The following is a 25,248-nucleotide window of genomic DNA, read 5'->3' on the forward strand; positions in this document are numbered from 1 at the left end:
ATACGAAACTATTATATATTTTTATAACAATTAAGAATAGCTCTCTTATAATTAATAAATATTGAAACAATAAGTGCTGTAGAGAGCGGTAACACAGATCAAATTAAATAGAAGTAAAAAATAAAAAAAAAAGTAAATAAATTTTAGATAACATTAAATTGATATAGCGTATAATTAGATGCTTTTAGAAATACATATAAGAATATTGGTAAGCATTAAATCGATATTTAAAACAAAATATGGTAAGAATGTGGCGAACGTTTCGGACTCGTCTTCGAGCCTTCTTCAGCGCAAAAAAACATTAATCATAACGTGCAGGCTTAATTGAAACAATCATAATACATTATTAAAGTCAAACTAAAAAAATTTTTGAAAAATACTAAAACAGAATCAGTCTAATACAGAACGCAATGAACAGAATTGCTTTTTATCAAAAGACAGAAGAACGAGTTAAACCTTCAAACGGATACCGAAAATTTACCGTTACTATATAATGACTTGATAAACAAACTTCCCAAAATTTAAAGATTAGGGATCTGTATATATATATGTATATATATACTGACTAACGAAAGAATTTTTGACAGTAACAGTTTCACAATCTAACAACGTTTTCACTCATCTCGCCTCCGCTTTTAAAGAATAGTTGCGATTTTTGACTTTGTGAGTAGACATTTATTTTACTGTAAAGTTTGGTGACTTGATATATCAATAAGCATTTTTTAACCTACTCTATACAGGATTCCTGTGATAATGCATTCAAGTCACTAATCTATTAAGCATATTTTGATCTACTCTTCGTGGCTCACCAACTACGAAGGATCATATGCATCGGCAATATACAACTTTTAGTGCGAGTTTAATAATGCTTCGATTATCTGCATTCTGTTTATTGCGTTTCGTATTAGACTGATTCTGTTTTGGTATTTTTCAAAGAATTTTTTAGTTTGACTTTAATAATGTATTATGATTGTTTCAATTAAGACTGCACGTTATGATTAATGTTTTTTTGCACTGAAGAAGACTCGAAGACGAGTCCGAAACGTTCGCCACATTCTTACCATATTTTGTTTTAAATATCGATTTAATGTTTATCAATATTCTTATATGTATTTCTAAACGCATCTACTTATACGCTATATCAATTTAATGTTATCTAAAATTTATTTACTTTTTTTTTTTTATTTTTTCCTTCTATTTATTTTGATCTGTGTTACCGCTCTCTACAGCACTTATTGTTTCAATATTTATTATATATTTTTAACTCTTATTTCTCAAGTACCGAATTATGATTAACAATGTTTATTTAAAACTTTATAATAAACAATTAGTAATTAAAACTGTGAGAACTTATGAAAACGTTACTTATAGCTATAATTTTAATCACGTACTACAAGGTCATTAAAATTAGTAAAGTTGCTTTAAATATTGTATATAATAATATGTAAATTATTATAATAGTTATAAGTTTATAACAAAGAAATCAAAATATTTTTTAGAAAAAATTATTATAATTTCATCTAACATAATCTTTAAGAGAAGTATTAAACATAAACAAATTTTGTTTAAATCGTTATTTGATTCGATGAATAAATGGCATATATTATAAGAAAACTATTTTAGCTATTAGCTAAATTTCAAGAAAATTATATATTTCTTTAAAAAATTTGGCCAATCAAATTTAACTGTACATTATTAAATAATGTATTTTAGTAATGTACTTTATATGTATATAAATTTTTAATGTTTCATAATTTATAATACCTTTACATATTATAGGTTAATCACGAAATACGACTTAATGTGTCCTTTAAACACAATAGAAGTGCATTGCAGCAATAAAATACTTGTCATCGTATCTATTTTGATGTACTTGAATATTTAAAATTCTTATTGTCCGATAAATATATTCAATAAAAAAATGATAATTTTGTACCATATAAATATACTAATTTGAATTGAATGAATAGTCTAGACTGTATATTCTATAAATACTCTATTTCATATTGCATATTCTATTTAGAAAATATAAAAGTCATGTTGTTATGATTTTAGAGGTCAGTACTTACGATACACACCATACACTATTAATAAAATAAAGGACCAAATTTGATAAATGAATTCGTATTAATAGTAGTGGAGAAATAATATATAAATATTAATCTGTAAATATTTTATTTCTGAATTACAGCTTCAAAGTTTTTATTTAGAGAATACGTTGAAAGAGAGTTTGCTTTTCTCTTCAATAAAAAATACATTCTTCGTAACGTTCTCATTGTCAAATTAATACAAAAATTTCTTTACTGTATGTATCTCTATTATTTGACAATCATTGACAATATAATTCAAAATTTACATTTTTAAACATTTATTTTATATTAAAATATTATTTTATATTAAAATATATAACAAAAGCGATATAATTTAGAGATAGTAATATCACCATTTTGTTGATACAAAATGTGTAATAATTTTAATAATAATAATTATTTTTAATTTATAAAAACACTAAATTTTATGAAGGATAGAAATAGACAAAATAGATAAGAGACATGCACAAGAATTTTTAGAAAATTTTACAATATAAACAAATTATTTTAATAGAACGTCTTAATTCATTTTCGAACTATCTTCAGTAAACTAAAACAATTTTAAAAAACAAACATTGTTAAAAATGTGCGTTACACAATAAAATAATCACACTATCATGTACATTTTAATTCGTTTTAAAAATTCAAAATTTGTGCTATATCAAATAAACTTTGATACACTATCTTGAATTTAATTGCATATGTAATCTACTACTGCATTTAACTGCAAACTTTATTTAAAAAAATTAAAGATAGGACTCTTAAAATCAGTAGCATGATACATATATGTATGTAACACTATACATATACATACATTGCGTACTCAAAATTCATAAACTTCAGAAATAAATGTGCACCCTAAAAAATGAGTAAAAAATATTTAAATAGTACATATGTAATAAATTCTGGTTGTATTTAAACAGAAATGCTAATTTAACTTCTTTGTAACAATCCAAACATTTGTAAACAACTTTTTCCTAGATCAATGAAAACAGCAAAGACATAGTATGGACATTTTGTAATTTTCTGATTAAATTCATTAAACTTTTATTTTTAGTTTTATTTAAAATTTATTATATATGCTATGCAAATGAATAATGATCACTATACATTTTAAACTTTATTTTTTATCAAGTACCGAGTTATAACTAACAATGTATGCAAATGAATAATGATCACTATACATTTTAAACTTTATTTTTTATCAAGTACCGAGTTATAACTAACAATGTATAATTATAATTTTATAATAAAAAATTAGCAACTAAAACTTTTTGAACTTATTCATAGTCGTATTTTAATTACATATTTCGAGGTCGTTAAAATTGCCCCTAATATTGAATATAATAATTTGCAAATTATTATAATATAATTTTTAAATACTAAAAATATATCAATATATTTTTAAAAAATTTTACAATTTTCAAAATCTGATCAATTATTAAAAGTATTAAATATCAAAAAATTTTTATTTAAATTGTTATTTGATTAAATTAATAAGTGTCATAAATTATATGAAAACAATTAAATTTCAAAGAAATAACAGAAATTGTAAGAATTTGTTACTCTTTGAGTAACAGTAACGAGTTACTTTTTAAAATTAATAACGAGTAACGGTAACGAGTTACTTTTTGGAAAAAAGAACGGTAACGATAACGAGTTACTTTTATAAAGTAACTTTCCCAACTTTGATAATTTATATAGTTTAATCAAGAAATATGTTTTAAATATATGTTTTTGAAAAACAAGACAAGTGCGTTGCAGCATTGTCATCATATTTATTTTGATCCATATCAATATTCCAAAATTCATATTGTGTTTGCATATTTGATAAATGATAATTGTATACCACGTGTGAACATGATAATTTAAATTAAATGAATAATCTATTTCGTATTGCACATTCTGTTTTGAAAATTAAAAAGTCAAAATTATTATTAGGCTTAATGCCAAATCTTATTTTTTTATTCAAAAAATGAATTTCTTTTAATTTCAAAAAATGAATAAGCTCAAGTAATACTCAAATAGCATTCTATATTTTTATATATACGTCCTATTTATCTAATAAAAAATAAATATTTAAATTATATTTTACTTATATATTTTATATTGAAAAAATAATTTATTTCATTGTCAAGTTTCCGTGATTTATTCTATACATATAATGAGATATATTATATGTATGTTTCTTTATGCTTTCTATTTTACAGTAGTCTTACATAAATCGAAAAATACGATTTAAATATATGTTTTTAAAAAACAATTCAAGTACGTTGCAGCATTGTGTCATTATATTTATAATTCACTTAAATATTAAAAATTCCTATTGTGTTTGTGTATCCAATCTAATTTTATACCATGTGTGAACACTAATTTAAGGGGACAACATGGGTTTAGGATCAAAAAATTGATTTTTTTGTTTTAATCGATAGTAACACTTTTAAAAAATATATTGTTAGAATTATATAATAAAGCAAAATTCGAAGTATTTCCGAAGTTAAAAAGCTTAAAAAGCAGGATCGTCCAAGTACACGAGCGTGCAGTGGGAAAGCGCTCCGCCCTTCAGTCCCTAAAATGATTTTATTATCTTTGGCAGATGTCGGACGAGTATATATATATAGGAAATTTACATATACCTTTTTATGGATAAATATAGGTGAACAGGTAATTCAATAGGTATACAAAAAAATAAATTCTGGTCGGAAAATTGGAAATTGCCGCTTTTATTTGTACGGGTGTCTTCAATGAAGATTATTCTGCCATTCTAAAAATTATGAATTTGTTAGAATTAAATATTGGTACGCAATGCAAAATATTCGCCGCGAGCAGCAGATAACGATGCAGGAACGACTCCACCAAAACAACACAGAGGAAGCTCGTATAGCTTGTAGGCTCGAGCAAATTCAACAAAATGAATTTTATGAGAATACGGAAGAATTATTGTAGTCCTGGTATAGGCAGATTAGCATTAAAATGCTGTAAGTTATCAATAACCATTATTTTGCTGTACCGAAAATTTTAAACGCGTTTTTCTTACAATCACTTTTTTCAAATTGGCGGGAAAGATAGAAAGAAAACTATTCGACCGATCAACTTCTTCCAATGATTTTTCGTTTACTAATAAACAAACTAAAAACATTGTTAAAAAAATTATTTTAAACATTTTTTTGACATATTTAAAGCGAAAATTTTGCATTAAAATCGTAACTTTTTTTAAAATCCTATATTTTTCATTTTTAGCTCAGCAACGACAAAAATATATGCAAATTAAGAATATATTTGATTTTTTTGCTCCAAATAAAAATTATAGACTCCAGATTTCCCACCAATTTATATGAGGCATGCAAAAGAGCGAGTAAAAACTTTATGTTACTATCATTTTTTTAACATAAAGAAGTTACTAAATATAATTTCAATACGTAAATTTCTCTCAAAGTTTCAGAAAGATCCGATTTATTTTTACTTAAAAGTTCTCAAAATTTACCTCTTTTTGGCGTCTTAAACTAGGTTGTCTCCTTAAATTAAATAAGTAATTTAATTCGTTATGCATATTATATTTCGAAATTTAAAAATCAAATTTTTAAGATTAGTTCTTATAATACTCATATGTATAAGTAGTGTTATAGTGGGGATTCTAAGCCATGGGGCGCTGAGGGGGGGTGCGGGGGCGGGGGTATCTGGGAGGCGCGAGGGGTCTGATGTTAGGGAAAGGGGGGGGGGAGGGTCCTACACACGTTCGAAAGTAGATGTTTATCTTTGCGGTTGATTTTATAGCCGGGGGTATTTTAGAAGTCGTAAAACTTTTTTTTCTAGTTTTACGATCATTTTATGGTCATTATATCATTAGGATTTTAAGCGCCGACGTTCGACAGCTTTGTACCCTTGCGGAAAATCTCCCATGAAACTGGAGCGAAACATCTTCCGAAATTTTTAGGGAAAGAACTGCAACTGCAAGGTGTTTATTTTTGTGGTTGATTTATAGCCGGGAGACATTTTAGAAACCATAAAAGTGTTTTTTTCTTTTTTTTCTAATTTTTATGTTCATTTTATGACCATTAGAATATTATGGAAAAAAGAGATTTTAAGCGCCGGCGTTCGGCAGCTTTGCACCCTCGCGGAAAATCTCCCATAAAACTGGAGCAAAACATCTTCCGAAATTTTTAGGGAAAGAACTGCAACTGCAAGGTGTTTATCTTTGTGGTTGATTTATAGCCGGGGGACATTTTAGAAGCCATAAAAGTCGTGGGAAAACAATAGAAATTTTTGGCCAACGCTGCGACGAACATGTCGGAACGTTTTATAGATGCAAAAGCGTTGACGTTCGGTAGGATGTGTTAAGACAGCATTAGGCGAAATATAAGAAGAATGAGAGCCCCGTCAAACCATAGTACGATTTGAAAGGGCATAGAGGAAGCTGTGGAAAAAAAAAAAAATTGAGTGGTTACTATCAGGCATTAGAATTGTTAGTGACAGTGAATAGTGAATAGTGAATAATGGAAAATATTAATTTCGAAGCGATAATAGACGAGTCGTCAGACGAAGAGCATGCGTTGTCGGACGATAGTAATTATATTAGTGATTGCAGTAATACCGATTTTGACGACAACGTAGTAGAAAATAAACAACTCCGTGCGCAAAATCAACGTAAGATTTGCGCCATACACTTTTATTATTCAACGGGTGGTGCTCTAGCTCTCTGTGCTTCGTGTATGGACATCTTTCGAGATGACATCGGATTAATATACGAAATACGGAGACATAAAGTTACATCGCCCGATGAAGTGGATATGCGATGGTGCAGTAGCTGTCAAATTTTATTACATATAATAATGTCGCGTAATATGTGTTATGTTTGCACACCAAAATAGAGAGAGAAAAAATGGAAAACGTGCAGCAGAAAGAACGCGACTTGTTGGAGCGTTCCCACCAAGTCACCACATTGGGTGAATATTTTGGATGGCTGCAGCATTGCGAGGAGTTTATCGAAGAGCTTGAAGAACGCAGCCGTGTCAAACGTCCGCGACTCTCAATCGGAAATAGACAATCTTTGGTGACAAGAATTGCGCGACTCGAGGGTGCAAAAACTCGATTGCAGAGACAGTTTATACCCAGTGGTGGTGATTATAGTAGTGAAAATAACTCGGAGAGACTCATATGGCGAGAGATTGATACGGCGTTTGAGAGCCGCATCTTGACTGGTGCGGTTATAAATTATAATCACATCGAACCTCGTCAATTTTTGGAAGATGCGAGTGACATTGTGCTCGAGCACGTGCGAGACGTTATGCAAAAACATAACAGTGTGAAAGTGAATACAGTGTTTAACGGCGAGTTTGTGGCGGGCGATAAGCATGCCAATAAATCAATCAATACGAGAAACTGTGAACTCTTACATACATCCGATTTACGCGAGTGGTATGAGCGGCGAGTCGTCGAGCCAATCCTTGCATCGCTCGAAGAATTTCAGGAACGCGATAGCGGATGGGCATTATCGCGTATACTAAATTTGACTGTAAATATAAATAAATATAATCCTATGCGCGCCGGATGTTACGTGCAATTGTCGCGAAAGATAATAATGAAACGAGCAGTAGTTAACGTGCAATCTAAAGACAATGCATGTTTTGCGTGGGCGGTAGTGGCTGCTCTGTATCCAGCTGAAAGATGTGCACACCGACAATCATCGTACCCGCATTATACAACAGTACTAAATCTCCAAGATATTGAGTTTCCAGTCACTCTTAATCAAATTAAAAAATTTGAAATTTATAATGACATTTCAATCAACGTGTACAGTTTTGAAAACGAAAACATTGTCCCTATTCACCTTACGGAGCAAAAGAGAGACAAGCACGTCAACTTGCTCTACGTGCAAGATGCGCAAGATATCGGACATTTTGCATGGATCAAGAATCTATCTAGACTTGTTAGTATGCAACTCAGCAAACACAAGACTAAAAAATATATCTGCGATCGGTATGTATATTTAATAAAACTGTCTAAAAAATATTTAAAACAAGGATATAAAAATTTTAACTTTTATTTTACAGATGCATGCACTATTTTCACTCGGTCGAGAAATTGCAATCACATACAGTAGACTGTGGAAAGATGAACGACTGCGCTATCCGATTACCGAGCGATAAGGATAAGTGGCTTGCATTTACCAACTACAACAGGAAGGAGCGACTACCTTTCGTCGTGTACGCCGACCTGGAGTGCGTTTTGGTGAAAAAAGAAGAAAATTTTTATCAACATCACCAAGTATTTAGTATGGCTTATTATGTACATTGCTCGTACGATAATTCGTTATCCGCGTATCATTCTCGTCGCGAAGCCAATTGCGTTGCATGGTTCACCGACGAACTTAAAAATTTGGCGCAACATGTAGAAAATATTTTAACAACCAATGTCCCCATGGTAAATTTAACGCAAAATGAATGGAAAGAATTTCGAAGTGCGACTCAGTGTCATATATGTGAGAAACCATTCGTAGAAGATGATACGCGCGTACGCGATCATTGTCATTTGACCGGGCGGTACAGAGGTCCCGCGCATTCAAATTGCAATCTAAATTACAAAGAATCTTTTTGCATTCCAATAGTATTTCACAATTTATCTGGTTATGATTCTCACTTTATAATCGAGGAAATAGCCATAGCGTTCGAAGGGGGAATCGATTTACTTCCGATAACAAAAGAAAAATATATTTCATTTACAAAACATGTTAAAGGTACGAAAAACAAACCGGGAAATCACATTAAATTACGTTTCATAGATTCATATAAATTTCTCACAACAAGTCTCGACAAATTGAGCGTCTTTTCTGAGCAAGGATAAACTCAAAATTTTACAATCGAAATATAAAAATTTATCCGCCGAAGATTTCAATTTATTAACAAGAAAAAGTGTCTTCCCGTACGAGTACATTGACTGCGTAGATAAATTGCAAGATGCGTGTTTACCATCACGAGAATCATTTTACAGTTCCTTGACAGGTAACACAGTATCTGAGAGCGATTACGCGCACGCTGAGATTGTGTGGAAGCGATTCTCCATTCGAACGCTAGGCGAATATAGCGATCTGTATTTAAAAATCGATGTTTTGTTATTAGCAGACATTTTTGAAAATTTCCGAGAGAGTTGTATCAAGAGTTATGGGCTCGACCCCGCGTATTACTATACTCTTCCCGGTTACACGTGGGACGCCATGTTAAAGTATACGAAAATTATATTTGAATTACTCACAGACATTGACATGGTTATGTTTATCGAACGAGGTATACGCGGTGGTCTGAGTCAATGTTCCAACAGGTACGCGCGTGCTAATAACAAGTACATGCAGTCGTATGACTTATCAAAACCATCAACGTACTTGATGTATTTCGATGTTAATAATTTATACGGATGGGCAATGTGTCAACCATTGCCCTACGCCGATTTTCAGTGGGTCGATAATGTTTCCAATTTTGATGTATCATCGATCGCGCTCGATTCGTCTACAGGCTACATCCTCGAAGTCGATCTCGAGTATCCGCAGCATCTTCACGATTCGCACACTGACCTACCGTTTTGTCCGACACACGACAAACCACCCGGCAAGTGCGAGGGCAAGCTTCTCGCAACCGTATACGATAAGAAGCGTTACGTGATACACTACCGCAACCTGCAGCAATGTTCACGTCACGGTCTTCGTGTTACAAAAATTCATCGTATATTACAATTCACTCAATCTCCGTGGCTCCGTACTTATATAGAACTCAACACAAAATTTAGAACACTGGCAAAAAATGATTTTGAAAAAAATTTGTACAAACTAATGAATAATGCAGTGTTTGGCAAAACGATAGAAAATGTGCGCAATCGCGTAGATGTTAAACTTTTAACAAAATGGGACGGAAGGTACGGCGCAGAGACATTGATTGTAAAACCAAATTTTCATAGCAGAAGCATTTTTTCGGAAAATCTAATCGCTGTAGAATTACGTAAACTCGAGGTGAAATTCTACAAACCAATTTACGTAGGTATGTGTATTCTCGATATATCCAAGACATGTTTGTACGAATTTCACCACGATTATATGGTACCAATGTATCGGGAGAGATGCAAAGTCATGTACACTGATACGGATAGTCTTATATATCACATTGAGTGCGACGATGTGTACGAGAATATGAAACGCGACATCAGCAGATTTGATACGAGCGACTATGCGATAGACAATGCGTACGGTATACCGCTCGTGAATAAAAAGGTACCGGGTCTAATGAAGGATGAAAACAACGGTACCATAATGACTGAATTTGTCGGGCTTAGAGCAAAAATGTATGCGTTGCGCGTGGATGGTAAGAAGGATACGAAAAAGGTAAAAGGCATCAAGAGTAACGTTGTTGCAAGAACGATAACGTTTGACGATTACACGCGGTGTTTGAACGAAGAGATTGAAATAACGCGTAGTCAATCGTGTATAAGATCAAAATTACACAAGGTATACACCATTCGCGAAACAAAAATTGCTCTAAGTCCGTACGACGACAAGCGGTATATCGTACCTACAACTATTGATACGTTACCGTGGGGACATTATAAGATATCTTTATAAAATATAATGTGTGTGTGTGTGTGTGTGTGTGTGATTTTTTTTTCTTGTATGTATATTTCATATTTTATATATTGTAATGACTATTGGAAAGGATCTATTAATAAAGATTTTGTATATTTCAAATATTTCATATATTTTTTATATTGAATACATTGTATTTCTTATAAAATTAAATTACATGATCCTTATGTACCCAAGAATTGTGCGAGCTATCAAATCCCAACCATTTCACGTAAACCTCGTCACCCCTCTTGCGCAGTACTTTCTCCACGAGATACACATCTGGATAATTCGCGCGATGCAACTCGTGCTCGTAAAATGCTCCAGCGATAGATTTTTTGCGATAATCCTCGAGTAGATATGTTACGGGATTAGTATGTTGCACTTTAACAATCTTAAACACCTCGGTTGTCCAATTTGGCGTGTAACCCTTTTCGAAAAATTTTTTGTATTTGCTAACGCGTACCAGGTCACCTACTTTAAACTTTGCAGGAGCAGCAATTTTTATACTGTTGTATACAGTATTTAAAAGTCTATCAGCGATCGTGGGAGTAACATCGATAGGTCTCATATTGATAGTGCGATGTTTTCGCGCGTTATATTCTGCAACGAGTCGGGATAGCGCGTCGATCCACTTGTAAGTTCCGTTCAGCGTAAACATCTTCCACATGTCGTTCTTCAGCGTGCGATTGAATCGCTCGACGACAGACGCCTTCAATACCGAATATGTGGAATAGTGATTAATGTTATGTTTCCGTATAAGCCGTTGCACATCGGTATTGTAAAATTCCTTCCCGTTATCAGTTTGTATGTTTTTCGGGCATCTCTTGCTATCTCGAATTATTTTGGCGATTGCATCAGCCGTCTCCCTTCCACCTTTACTCTTGAGTGGTGCAGCCCATGCATACTTGCTCAACACATCGATGACGGTGAGTATGTAGTGGTAACCTTTGTTGAAACGAGAATACGGACGCATCTCGACGATGTCGGCTTGCCACAGATCATCGTATCCCCGCACTATGACGTGTCTTCGGGGAAAATTTTTTCTCGCTGGCGCATGCAATTCGCTCACCAACTGTCGTCTCTCCAAACTATGTTGATTCTTTGCTTTGTCAGTTTTTCTCGATGTCCGTTTGTTGTTCGCATTTTTTTCACTCATTTTCGTTTATCGCTTTTAATAGCCGTTCTTGACCTGTTCTTGGCCTGTTCTGACCTGTTCTGACCTGTTTTTGACCTGTTCTTGACCTGTTCTGACCTGTTCTTGACCTGTTCTTGGCCTGTTCTGACCTGTTCTTGACCTGTTCTGACCTGTTTTTGAGCTGTTCTTGACCTGTTCTGATCTGTTCTTGACCTGTTGTTGGCCTGTTCTGACCTGTTCTTAATCTGTTCTGACCTGTTCTTGACCTGTTCTTGGCCTGTTTTGACCTGTTCTTGACCTGTTCTGACCTGTTTTTGACCTGTTCTGACCTGTTATTGACCTGTTCTGATCTGTTCTTGACCTGTTCTAGACCTGTTCTTGGCCTGTTCTGACCTGTTCTTGACCTGTTCTTGACCTGTTCATCGCCGTCCTTCACCCATTCGAAAATCCTTCTTGACCCGTTCGCAGCCTTTTTCACAGTCGTTTTTGACTCGTTCGTAGCCGCTTCTGACACGTTCGTAGCCTCGTTCACAGACGTCTTTTGACCGATCGTAGGAGTTCTTGAGTTGTTTGTAACCTTGAGTGTAGCCGTTAAGAACGTGTTCGTAGCCTCGTTCGCAGCCCTGCTTGAGATGCTGATAGCCTCGTTCGAAGCTGTTGCAGCTGCTGCTGCTAGGTCGTTCACTGCCACTGCCACTGCCACTCATTGTAGTTTAGATAGCAGTTCGATAATTCTTCGTAGCTGTTCGATAATTGTTCGCAGCCGTTCTATAATCCTTCGTAGCTGTTCGATAACCGTTCGATAGCCGCTCCTAACCCGTTCACTGATGCTCATTCAGGTTGATAGCTGTCTCTGAGTTAGCGTTAGCCGCGCATTGAAGTTTGTTTAGCACAATCTGTAATGCTCGCACGTCCTTCTCAAGCGAAGTAAGCTTCTCGTCTGATTCTTTCTGTCGATTCATTAATCTTTTAACGCAGGACTGCACGTACAATTTGTTGACGGCATCGGTGTCAGTTTCAGGTTGCGCTACACGGCGAATCTTACGCGACCTCGCATCGAAGTCTGTAACGACGCGACACAGAGCGTTTTCGTGCACATAATCTTTTACCAATCTATTCCAAGAGCCATTTGTACCGGTTGCATCATTTCTTGAATCGAATAAGCCAAATTTGTTGATAGGTATTTTTTCCGATGCTTCGTAAAGTGTCACGCGACGCTGATCGACTGATTAGTTTTGTCGAGACATCATTCAATTTATAATAAGACTATCTTCGCGAAGTTCTTCGATAATCGACATAATTTCATTGTCGCGAGCATTGTTACCGGCTCGACGCGAAGCATCCAGTAATCGCAGACGATCTACCAACTCGTTTGGATCGTTCCAATGCACGTAGTCGATCTTATTGTCGTTTAGAGTCATAGCGCGCGATACCTTTTCCAGCTTTTCTGCTAGAAAATAACGGTGCAATTACATTTTTATATTTATATCCTTTAGTCCCTAATACTGGATTATGTGCTTTGTTCCCACGTTTATGCGCATTCGTCGCTAGTAATATACTTTTATATTTAAGCAAATCATCTTCGGTGTATATTTCATCGTCGGAGATTTTTTTGAAAATTAATTCATAGAGACCCGGCGTTCCCGTATATTTTACTTCATTGATAATTATATTATCATTTTTGTCTACGTCAAAATGTTTATCACCGAGGATTATTCCATCGTTAGAAAACTTAATGCCATACACATAATCCATAGCTTTATCTTTATCTTGATTCATAAAAGTTAGTATATATTTTTGTCCGAGTGGACCTAAATGCTCTCGAAATATGTTTACACCTGCGGACGTTTGCAATTCACGTTGAACCGTTGTAACCAACGAATCGGGTGTAGTTTTAAAAATTTCGTCGGCGGGTGGTTGCTCGTACGATAATTGACGCGGTTGCGCAATTTCTATCTGAGTAGATGTGTCCGGTATTGTTTGTCTTTGATTTGGTGTAGAAGTTATCGGCAAATCATTTAATGAGACATTTAATCGTTTTTGCTTTGAGCTCAAATCATTCAATGAGATTTTTGGTCGTTTTTTAACTTTAATAATTTTCTTTTCCACATGGTCTTTTTCGAGTATATCAAACGGCTCGATTTTCGATACGTCAGATTCTACATCGATGGTATTTTGAACAAGCTGTTTTAGAAGCTCGCTAATCGGCTTAAACTGTTTCTCCAACGCTACATCTTCCTCAATTTTACCAGTTTTTAACGCGCGATATTTTTTGCGAATTGACTCGCTCGTCTGTGCAATTTTTCGCGCAATCTTTTCACGATCATTGTTATCACTCATGTTTTTTTTTTTTTATGTAGACGTTGCTCTGTCAATGTTTCGATAGCGACTGATCATTTTACGGTACTGCAAATTCATTAAAACCTCTTCTGTAGCGTCCATTGCTCATTGAACTGTCTTTGTCAATTACTAAAAATCCATACTTGTGCTGCCAACATTTTTGACATAACGCGCTAAAATCATCGTATGACATGTCAGTATTTACATGATCGTTGTACACATGTCGCAAGTTTGTACCGTCTTGTTTAAATAAAATCAACAGATTAGCATTGTCGCGTATAAGATGCTTGGGTATCTTGGCATACGTTTGACAGAGATAGAAACAATCGACGCTTGAGTGTCGACCCATTGAGAAGTACTCTGGTATCGTATCTTGCTTGTCACATGCCACGTCATCAAAGATAAAAACAGAATTCAGAAGCGCCTCTTTCGATGGAATGACATCGCTGTTATTAGAGAACATAAAGTCAACCAATTTCATCTATCGATAATAGTAAATTTTCCAAATATTGATATTTTGGTTGTTGAAGCGATTTTAAATATATGTATAAATTTTCAAAGCGTATACCGTTTGGACTTTCTATCAAGCTTATCAATAAGTTAGTTTTACCACAATTTGAAGGGCCGCAAATTTGACCGCATATTGTATTCGGTAACATTTTTCCATGTTTGTGTATTTCTTTTTCAGGCATTAGCCTATTGTCAAAATTTGTTACTTTAATTACCGTTGGTTATAGCACGAATCGCATGACTTGTCTAATCAGACTTAACAATACTTTCTGAAGAGGAGGAGGGGGAGGAGAGCCTATTTATAGATGCGCATCAAATCGAAACCGCTCAGTATCAAACATGTTTCTTTCACTGTCGGATGACTGTGATATTCTCAACCTTACCGCAGAACAGTTACGATATATACCAAAGATTATTTTATTGAAACAGTTTGGTCGTTACGTGGACGTCTGTGGGACAAACTTCCGGAATACATAAAGGCGGATTCGGAGGTTCAGACCTATCGTCGTTCGAACATTACAATCGACCGTGGCAACAAACGCACATTGACGGTCCAGCGTCGATGATAAAAGATTGTTACGAATGTCAGCGAGAACCGTAAGAGATTGTGGTCTGTTGAATCGCGTGATAAACGGACTCCCTATCGAATTACATATTCCTGGATATCAGTTTTGCGGACCGGGAACTAGTTTACAAGAACGATTGGCTAGAGGTGATCGAGGCATCAACCCATTGGATGTCGCGTGTCATGAATACGATTTAGCTTACTCGAGAAGCAACGACCTCGGCGAACGACACGTAGCGGATCGTATACTAGCTGCGAGGACGCGAGAACGTATCACCGCGAAAGATTCGAATTTTGGTGAAAGAGCAGATGCCACGACCGTTTGGACGGCCATGAAAGCAAAGACGAAAATGGGTATGGGGATGAAAAAGTCGTCGATGAAGAAAAAGATTACGAAAAAACGAATACTTCCAGTAGCGAAACGTGGGGGCGTATTACCGATTCTACCAGTGTTGGGTGCTCTCGGATCTCTGATTGGTGGAGCGGCTGGTGTAGCAAAGATGGTAAACGACGGAAAAGCTACACAACGTCAGTTTCAAGAGATGCTACGTCACAATCGCGCCATGGAAGGTCGCGGATTGTATCTCGCGCCATACAAATACGGACGAGGAGTCTCAATGGGAAAGAAGAAAAAAAAACGTCAAAGAGACACTAAAAATGCCAGAGAGTGCAACTACCAACATACAACTGCTTCAACTAGCAAAACGTATGCACATTCCGTATTTTAGAGATGTTTTTATGCGTGACTCATTATCGATCGGTGGTATATATCAAAACGAAAGCGGCATCATAAATTTGGATAACGCTAAAGGCTCGGGTACTCACTGGGTAGCGTATGCAAAGAGGGGGAATTGTGCTATATATTTTGATAGTTTTGGCAATCTTCGACCGCCGAATGAATTGGTGCGATATTTAAATGTGACAAAAATAGAATATAATCACACATCCTATCAAACTTATAATCAAAGCATCTGTGGACAATTGTGCTTGCAGTTTCTCCGAACGGTCGATGCACGCGAATTTAAAGACATACATTGTGCTATTTAACTTAGTATTCGTCAAACAGTTTGGCCAACATGACATTCACGCTGACTGGAAAGAGCAGCGTTCTCGCGGCAAACTACTTTCCCAACGTAGATTTAAGCGACGGTGAATACGAGCTTGGTCTAGCGGATTTTGAAAGTTATCACACGATATCGAACGTGAATTCCTCGAATAATAAATTTTACTTTGGCAAAGACGATGCGGAAATTACGATTCCCGAGGGATCGTACGAGCTGCAAGCGATACATGAATTTTTGAAACATACAATTTTACGAAAACGTTCGCAACACACAGTTCGTGATGGTGATAAAAAACACACTGACGACGATGACTTTGAGAATGGAAAATGGTCGATAGTGCTCCGCGCTAATTACAATACAATGAGGAGCGAGATCAAATGCGCCTACAGAATAAATTTTAGCAAGCTTAACAACGTTGGATCGCTGCTAGGATTCTCGAACCGTATACTGCAGCCGCGAAAATGGTACGAGTCGGACGTACCGATTAACATTATCAACGTGAACATTATCCGCGTCGAATGTAATGTCACCGCGGGTGCGTACAACAACGGTAAACTCGTTCATACGATACATGAATTTTCATCAAGGGTACCACCAGAATATAAGATATCGGAAACACAGGCGCACGTCATTTACCTACCGATCATCGTACAGAGCATTACGGATTTAACGTTACGCGTTGTCGATCAGGAAGAACGATTACTCGACTTTCGAAGAGAAGAGATCGCCATTAGAGTGCATGTACAACGGCGGCAAAATTAGTGTGTGATACTCGTGTTGAACGGATCGAAAGACGTGAGAGACAACACAATCTTTACGACGTCCGCGACAACAACATCGAAATTTGCTAATACACAATCATTCTGCACTAAGAAAAAGAAATTGAACGCATCAAATGTTGCGTTTTTACAATCTTTGGGATTCGCGGTGCGAAACATTTGAACGATGACTGACATTCTCAACATCGCGGACGAACCAATCTTTGACGATCGCATCGTCAAGATTGAGACTCACGCCTACAACCCATTCGCCAACACAACGTTCGGACATAGTGACGAGATAAGAATACCCATACAACAACAGGTTCTGTATACATTGCCGTACGAGAGTTTCTTATACATCGAAGGAGAATTGAAGATAAACAATCCAACTGACGGATCTAATGTGGTACTGCAAAATAATTGCGTCGCATTCATGTTTCATGAGATTCGATACGAACTCAATGGCGTGGAGATTGATCGCAACAGAAACGTGGGAATAACAAGTATGCTCAAAAACTATGTAACAATATCATCCGATAGAAGCGTGATTATGAGAAATGCTGGCTGGAGTGATCCAACTACTGTGAATGGACACTTTAATTTTTGCGTACCGCTCTACATATTATTGGGATTTTGCGAAGATTACAGACGCATAGTAATTAACGTTCGTCACGAGTTGATCTTAATACAATCGCGCAATGACAACAATTGTCTGGTTGGAGCTTCGGCGGTGGAGCCTGTGATCAACATATTCAAGATACAATGGCGATTGCCACATGTGCTGTTGAGTGAAATTAAGAAGCTGTCTATGCTGCGCGCTCTGGAAAGCGGACGCTACCTCAGCATGGGTTTTCGCTCGTGGGATCTGTACGAGTTTCCGCTGTTGCAGCGTACAACCAAGTATTCGTGGGCCATTAAGACCGCGACTCAGCTGGAGAAACCACGATACGTTATCTTTGTTCTGCAGACAGGCCGGAAGAATATTATGCTCAAAGATATGAATAAATTCGACGACTGCAAATTAACAAACGTGAAACTTTATCTGAGCTCGGAATGTTATACGTACGTCGACATGAATCTGGATTTCGATAAAAACAGATGGTCGATTCTATACGACATGTAAGCGCGTTTCTGCAAAAACTATTACGGATACGAGTACCTCGAACCGAGTCTCACCGTCTCACTGTTTCTATTTTACGGTCCGTTTGTAATCATCGATTGTTCTCGACAAAACGAATCGGTGAAAAATGCTACCGTAGACATAAGAATAGAATTTGATTGTAAGGAAAATGTGCCGTCAAACACTACGGTTTATTGTCTCATTTTGCATGATCGCGTTGTCGAATACAATCCTCTAACGAACGTAGTACGTAAAATTACATAAATCAGCACAAGTAGGAACGCTCGTCTTATCAACCAACGTTTAAATCTTCTGTAAACGAAATTGGAGAATCGCATACCGGATCATATAACATAACAACTTGCGATACTCGATTATTAACATCAGTCGTTCGTCGTAGTTCTCGCCAATATCTTTTCATTATGGTTGTGCCAACGTTTGTGGATCTTCAAGGATTTATTATCGATAAAAAATTTATCGTGAAAGAAATTGCGATTCTGACAAAGGGATCTGTACTCTCTCATTATATTTGTACGAGTCTTACACCATTCCGTTTGCTCACGAGGTCTGAGAGATCTCAAGTTGCATGGTTGGTTGGAAAACATCACAATCTGCAATGGGAAGAAGGAAACGTTCCATACTACATGGCTAAAGGTTTAATCACTGAGGCTGTGACGTTGAAAGATGCAACTTCTCGAGTGTATGTTAAGGAGCATGAAAAACGAGAATGGTTGGCAAATTTACTGGAAGACGATGCGAGAATCGGTCTTATTATCGAGACATTGGATAACGACTATGATGACGTTCCTGCTTTAGATAAATTAGATGCTACTCTGCGTTGCGATAGACATGTACGAAATTGCGCTTTACAAAATGTATTTAAAATATTCAATTGGTGGTCGAATCATCATCATGAAGGTTCAATCAACCCATATTTACATTAGAACTATACTTCAAGTATTATTTTCTATATTCTGTAATTAAATTTTTTTATTTTAAATAAATTTGGAATTTTTATACATTTATATTTTTTTTACTGTTGCCTTCTTTCCTTACCATCATGTTCTCTCCTTTCCTTACATATCATACTCTCCTTGTCCTACGCCTATAACGCTGTCCTTTTCTCACCATGCGCGCTCTCCTTCCCGCTATCCTCCTTCCTCTCTATTCTTTCTCTCACCATGCGCGTTCTCCTTCTTACTATTCTCGTTTCTCTCTATTCTTTCTCTCGCACCCATATCTCCTTTTCCTACCACCATGCTCTCCTTTCCTTATCATCATGCACTCCTTATCCTACACATACAGCACCTTCATTCTTACACCACATCATACTATAGAACGCCTGATTATATTTATAATCAAATTAAATATACATGATAATGCCCACTCACTATGCGAAACGTTATTCTTTAGCGCAAACATCCGTACTGTCGGCGTTCTGTATATGTTTTCATTTAGCAAAAATTTATATCTCACGCTTTTGTTGTATACATTTGTAACCAAATATTTGAATCGTCGTATACATTTGCAACCGAATATTTGAATCGATTTCATCATACACACACGGCGCTCGAGAAAGCACGTGGGGATCCCCTCCTCATTACGTTTTGCGATATTAAAAAATTGCTCGCAGTACTTTGAATAATAAAAATTTGAATAGTTTAGTATCGCATAAACTACAACGCCTTCGGTAGTACCATGAATTCTGTAGTGCAATTTTTACAAAATCGTGAAATTGGTTTACCAAAGACTTATACAAGATCGCTAAAACTGTTTTTCGAGATCCGTGACGATATAGATTTTTTATGTGACGTGGTCAATGAAAATACCGATATAGAACTTATGCAATTTGAAGATCCTGTTGTTGCGGAAATAAAGTATCTTCGAAAAAAGAGGTTGCTACAGATAAAAAGAGAAAGAAAGATAGACTTTTTAGAAGAAAGAAGAAAGCGACTTGTACATAACTCATTTAATACATACACATGTGTTGAAAAAAACTGAAAAAGGCTCAAAGGATATTTTGTCTATCGACCTCGCTGCGTAATTTTAAGCCTAGATGCTGCTATACATCCCCTACTCTTCTTTCCCGAGACGTTGTCTAACTCCGTTGGAGCTGGCATAAAGTGTCTGACTGTTGTGCAGTAAGTGCATTTTTTTTAAAAGTTAAAAATTGTCGCATATGTGGCGTTTATGCATGCACTTTTCGAGACGGGCTTTCGCCGCCTTCATGTTCCTGAGGGGATTACTCATCGCCGGCACCATCGCCGCCGGTCACTTCGGCGAGCGCGAGATTTGGCTCGCGCCCTGTTCTAGGCGCTGTTGAACGTTTTATTCGGAGATGTAAGTAGTTTTTTATTATTATTAGGTGTACAAATGAATAATCCAAATTATTTTAAGCAGTTATGAAATCAATTTTAAATTGAATAGATTTTTCCGCTCTTTTGTGATTATGCAATGTTGACATATAGCTATTAAAAAGAACATATAGTTTGGCGAAAGGCCCAACATAACCTTCAAAAGTATTCAGTTCAGTACAGTTGAAAATGGCAACAGATAAGGTATATATCCGACACTGCATTCTTTACGAATTCCAACAAGGAAAAAATGCTGCAAGAGCGTGCGAATCGATTTGTTCCTTTTTCGGCGAAGGTGTTGTATCGTACGATGTGCACATTTAAGCGGTTTAAAAGCGGTAATTTTAGTCTAATCGACAAACAACGCCCTGGAGGCCCTCGGAAGTGCGACAACGATGATTTGGAACAACTGCTCGCTGAGAATTCGGCACAAACGTAAAAAGAGTTTGCAGAACAGTTGGGAGTAACGCAGCAAACGATTTCCAAACGCTTACATGAGATGGGAAAGATCCAGAAAGAAGGAAAATAGGTTCCGCATGAACTCACTGAAACCAACAAAAATCAACAAGTGATAGCGTATCTTTCTCTTCTCAATAAGCAGCGTCGAAAGTCTTTCTTGTGGAAAATCGTTACGGGCGATGAGAAATGGATACTCTATGACAATCCGAATCGCAGAAAGTCATGGGTAAATCCCGGCGAATCATCAAAATCGGTCGGAAAACCCAATCGCTTCGGAAAGAAGATTCTTCTCTGCATTTGGGATATCAAGGGCGTGCTTTATTATGAGTTGTTGGAACCAAGTGAAACAGTTACTGCGGACTGCTACCAACGTCAATTAATCTGCTTGAGTCAAGAATTGGAACGAAAACGCCCGTATACTGGCAAAAGAGAACGTCCAGTGAAATTGTTGCATGACAACGCCAGGCCACACATTGCTTCCAATACAAAAGACACCATAATGAGTCTTGGCTGGGACGTCTTGCAGCACTCGGCATATTCACCAGACATTGCTCCATCCGATTACCATTGTTCCGGTCGATGCAACACGCCTTGTCTGATATGCACTTCCAATCAGTGGATGAGATCCGAAAATGGCTTGACGACTTTATCGTGTCCAAAGACGTAAAATTTTTCCGAGATGGAATTCATTAGCTGCCTGAAAGATGGCTTAAAGTTATAGAAAGCAACGGCGAATACTTTGATTGAACAATTTAATTTACTTTCTTTTAAAATAAACCTTGAATGTAATTGGATTATTCATTTGTACACCTAATATTTTATATGCTTTTTTTATTTATAATATATTTATATTTATTAATTTTTCATAGATTTTCCGGATAAATACGTATCCGATCCCTGGATACATTAACATCGCGCACAAGAAGAAGATGCGCAGGGTGCGGGCGAGAGAGAGAGAGAGCGCGCGCTGAGTGTGACGATTTGTGGTGTGATCGTTCCATGAACCGAGATTTCGACGCGCATTTTCCGCATACGTATGCGGATATATTAAATTTTTTATTTAAAATGTATGTATGTGTATACATATAAAGTGTGTGTGTGTTTTAAAAATAAAAATTTAAAAATATATAAATTTAAAAATATAAAAGATATAAAAATTTATAAAACTAAAAATCTGTTGGAGTAAGGCGGAGGGGGAACTCGTGACGGCTGCGTCTGTAAAGAAAAGAAAATGAACATTTTTTATTAGTACTTTTAAAAAAAATATTTAAAATTTGCGCATACTTACAATACGAGGGGCTCCTCTCCGAATAGCCTGCGGAGGCTGAATATGACGATCACACCACAAATCGTCACACTCAGCGCGCGCTCTCTCTCTCGCCCGCACCCTGCGCATCCTCTTCTTGTGCGCGATGTTAATATATCCAGGGATCGGATACGTATTTATTAAACTTATTTATATATATATATATATATATATTACTTATTTGCGCCTTCTTCATCTATCCCATCCTTCTTCCTCTGTATTAAATATAATTAGATAATAAGATATATAATAAGATAACATTTAACATTATAAAAAAAAACTTAACATACAAAAATTATCTTTTTCTCGCGTACGCCTTAGCCTCCGTCTTATCGCGCCTCCGCTATCCTCCTTCCTCTCTATTCTTTCTCTCGCACCCCATAACACGCTTTCTTTCTCGCTATCCTCCTTCCTCTCTATTCTTTTCTCTCGCACCCATATCTCCTTTTCCTATCATCATGCTCTCCTTTTCCTATCATCATGCACTCCTTGTCATACACATACAGCGCTTTTCTTCTCACACCACGTCATACTCTTTTTGTCCTACACTATATAGAACGCCTATAGCACCGTCTCTCTCTACCGCGTTGCGAACGCCTATCGCACCGTCTCCCTCTAACGTGTTGCGAACGCCTATAGCACCGTCTCCCTCTACCGCGTTGCGAACGCCTATAGCACCGCGTTCCTCTACCGCGTTGCGACCGCCTATAGCACCGTCTCCCTCTACCGCGTTGCGAACGTCTATAGCACCGTCTCTCTATACCGCGTTGCGAACGCCTATCGCGTCGTTACCATGGGGATATAAAAAATTTATTAATATTAATCTAATTATTTATTGCAAATATACATTATGAATAAACAAAGTGGGGTGAATATTTTATCTATAACAGTTGACATTCCTCTCTCTCACCATCAGACCTCCGCAATCAGTCGGAGAGAACACTTCCTCCACCTGCGGAGGCATATGTACCCCCTCCCTTCCCCTTCCCCCTCAATCTGGGGGACATTTGGTACCTCCCCGCCCATATCAGTACCGGAGGTAATCAGTTCCCCCGCTTACCTCACCCCCCTCAGATCCCAGTATTAGTACTCTCTTATTATATCTACTAACATAGATTCCTAAAATTAATTCTTCGTTCTTCTTTTTAAATAAGCATTGTTCACTTTTTAATTGTTGGAATCCTTTTTCTTTTAAAAAATTTGTAAATCTCAAATTCCATCTTAACGGTACTTGTTTAAGACCGTATAGCGTCTTTTTTAATTTAAATACTTTATTGTTACAACTATATCCTTCTGAAAGATACAAATATACTTCATCTTGTATGTCTCCATATAGAAAAGCAGTTTTTACATCAAATGTTACTGTTTGATATTTATTCAATGTTGCAATAGCAAACAAGCTTCTTATTGCTGTTGTTCCTATCACTGAACTAAAAATTTCATTTTAATCTATTCCATGTTGTTCATAGCCCTTTACTACTAGTCTTGCTTTATACCTTCCATCTTGTTTTATTCTAAAAATCCACTTGCTATGTAATGGTTTTTCTCCTTTTAATTCTTTAATGTCCATAATTTCCCAAGTATTATTTTCTTTTAAAGATTCTTTTTCTTCATTTATTGCTTCAATCCATTTTTCTTTATCTGAACTATTGATTGCTTCTTTTTGTGTTAAATATGTATAGTCTGTATACCAATCTGGTTTAATACGTATTCTTTTAGATCTTTTTAATTCCTGTTCTTGATTTTCGTTTTCAATCTTTTCTTCTTCGATATCTATTTTTTCTGTATTTACAAATTCATCTTCTTCATTTTCTCTCTCTACGGAAGTTTGATCTTCTTCTTCTTCGTTTTCATCCTCGTTAAATAAATTTATTGTTTTTCTTTTGAAGGTTGTTTCAGATATATCTTCTTTAAATTTTATGTCTCTAGCTATTTTAATTTTACGTTTTTCTTTATCCCAAAATCTATATCCTGTTGGTGCATATCCTACAAGAATGTAAGTTTTACTTCTTTCATCTAATTTTTTTAATGGTTTTAATATTTTAGCATATGCATCACAACCAAATATTTGTAGATTTTTTAAATTTGGCCTTTTTTTTCCCACATTTCGTAAGGTGTAGATTTTAATGTATCTGTAGAAGATCTATTTGTTAAATAAACAGCTGTGTATAAAGCTTTTCCCCACATTTCTTTTTTTTAATTTTGACTCGAATAACAGAGCTCTTGTTTTACTCATTAAGGTTCGATTTAATCTTTTCGCTTTTCCATTGAGTTGGGGTGTGTATGGTACAGTTCTATCGAGTTCTACACCTCTGTTCTTGCACCAAGTTATTACTTTTTCATTTATATACTCTCTTCCGTTGTCGCATTTCAATTTTGATACTCGTGTATTCCATTTTGCCTCTATTCTTTCTATGTATTCTTTAATTTTTTGAGGAATTTCTTCTTTACTCTTTACTGAGAAAGCTATTGTAAAGTGAGTGAAATCATCTAAGAAAGTGGTGAAGTATCTATTTCCATCCCATGTAGGCGGATTTATTGGGCCACACACATCACTATGTATTATTTGTAAAGGTCTTTTGGCTTTTATTCTTGATTCTTCAAATTTTGTCCTATTCTGCTTCGCCTTTTGGCAAATTTCACATACCTCTTCTAGTTCGGTTAGATTTTTGGAAGTTAAATTTATTCCATCGCTGATCTGAAAAAGAATCTTTAGATTTTCATTGCTTATGTGTCCGAGTTTTCTGTGCCAGTTTCTTGCAATATTACTTGATCCATCGGTTAGTAAGATTCATTTTGTTTTGCTGTTTTTAATTTTACCTGAAACAGACCATTTTGCTTTTTTGTCTTTTTATTATTACTTTATTATTATGTTTTATTAATACTTCATCTTTTGTGAATAATACTTCTCCGCTTTCCGTAATAGCATGAACTGATAA

General features: G+C 35.9%; 1 protein-coding gene across 1 annotated transcript; it reads left to right on the top strand.

The window, feature by feature from the left end:
• Nucleotides 1-6,895: 6,895 nt before the first annotated feature.
• LOC140674239 (uncharacterized) lies at nucleotides 6,896-21,670 on the top strand. Its single transcript, XM_072907623.1, has 4 exons — nucleotides 6,896-8,066; nucleotides 8,141-8,249; nucleotides 15,350-15,658; nucleotides 21,143-21,670. Exons 1-4 carry the CDS (start codon nucleotides 6,970-6,972, stop codon nucleotides 21,668-21,670), a joined length of 2,043 nt encoding a protein of 680 aa, XP_072763724.1. The 5' UTR covers nucleotides 6,896-6,969.
• Nucleotides 21,671-25,248: the final 3,578 nt, after the last annotated feature.

This window comes from Anoplolepis gracilipes, chromosome 15, assembly GCF_047496725.1.
Source record: "Anoplolepis gracilipes chromosome 15, ASM4749672v1, whole genome shotgun sequence".
NCBI classification, from domain to species: domain Eukaryota; kingdom Metazoa; phylum Arthropoda; class Insecta; order Hymenoptera; family Formicidae; genus Anoplolepis; species Anoplolepis gracilipes.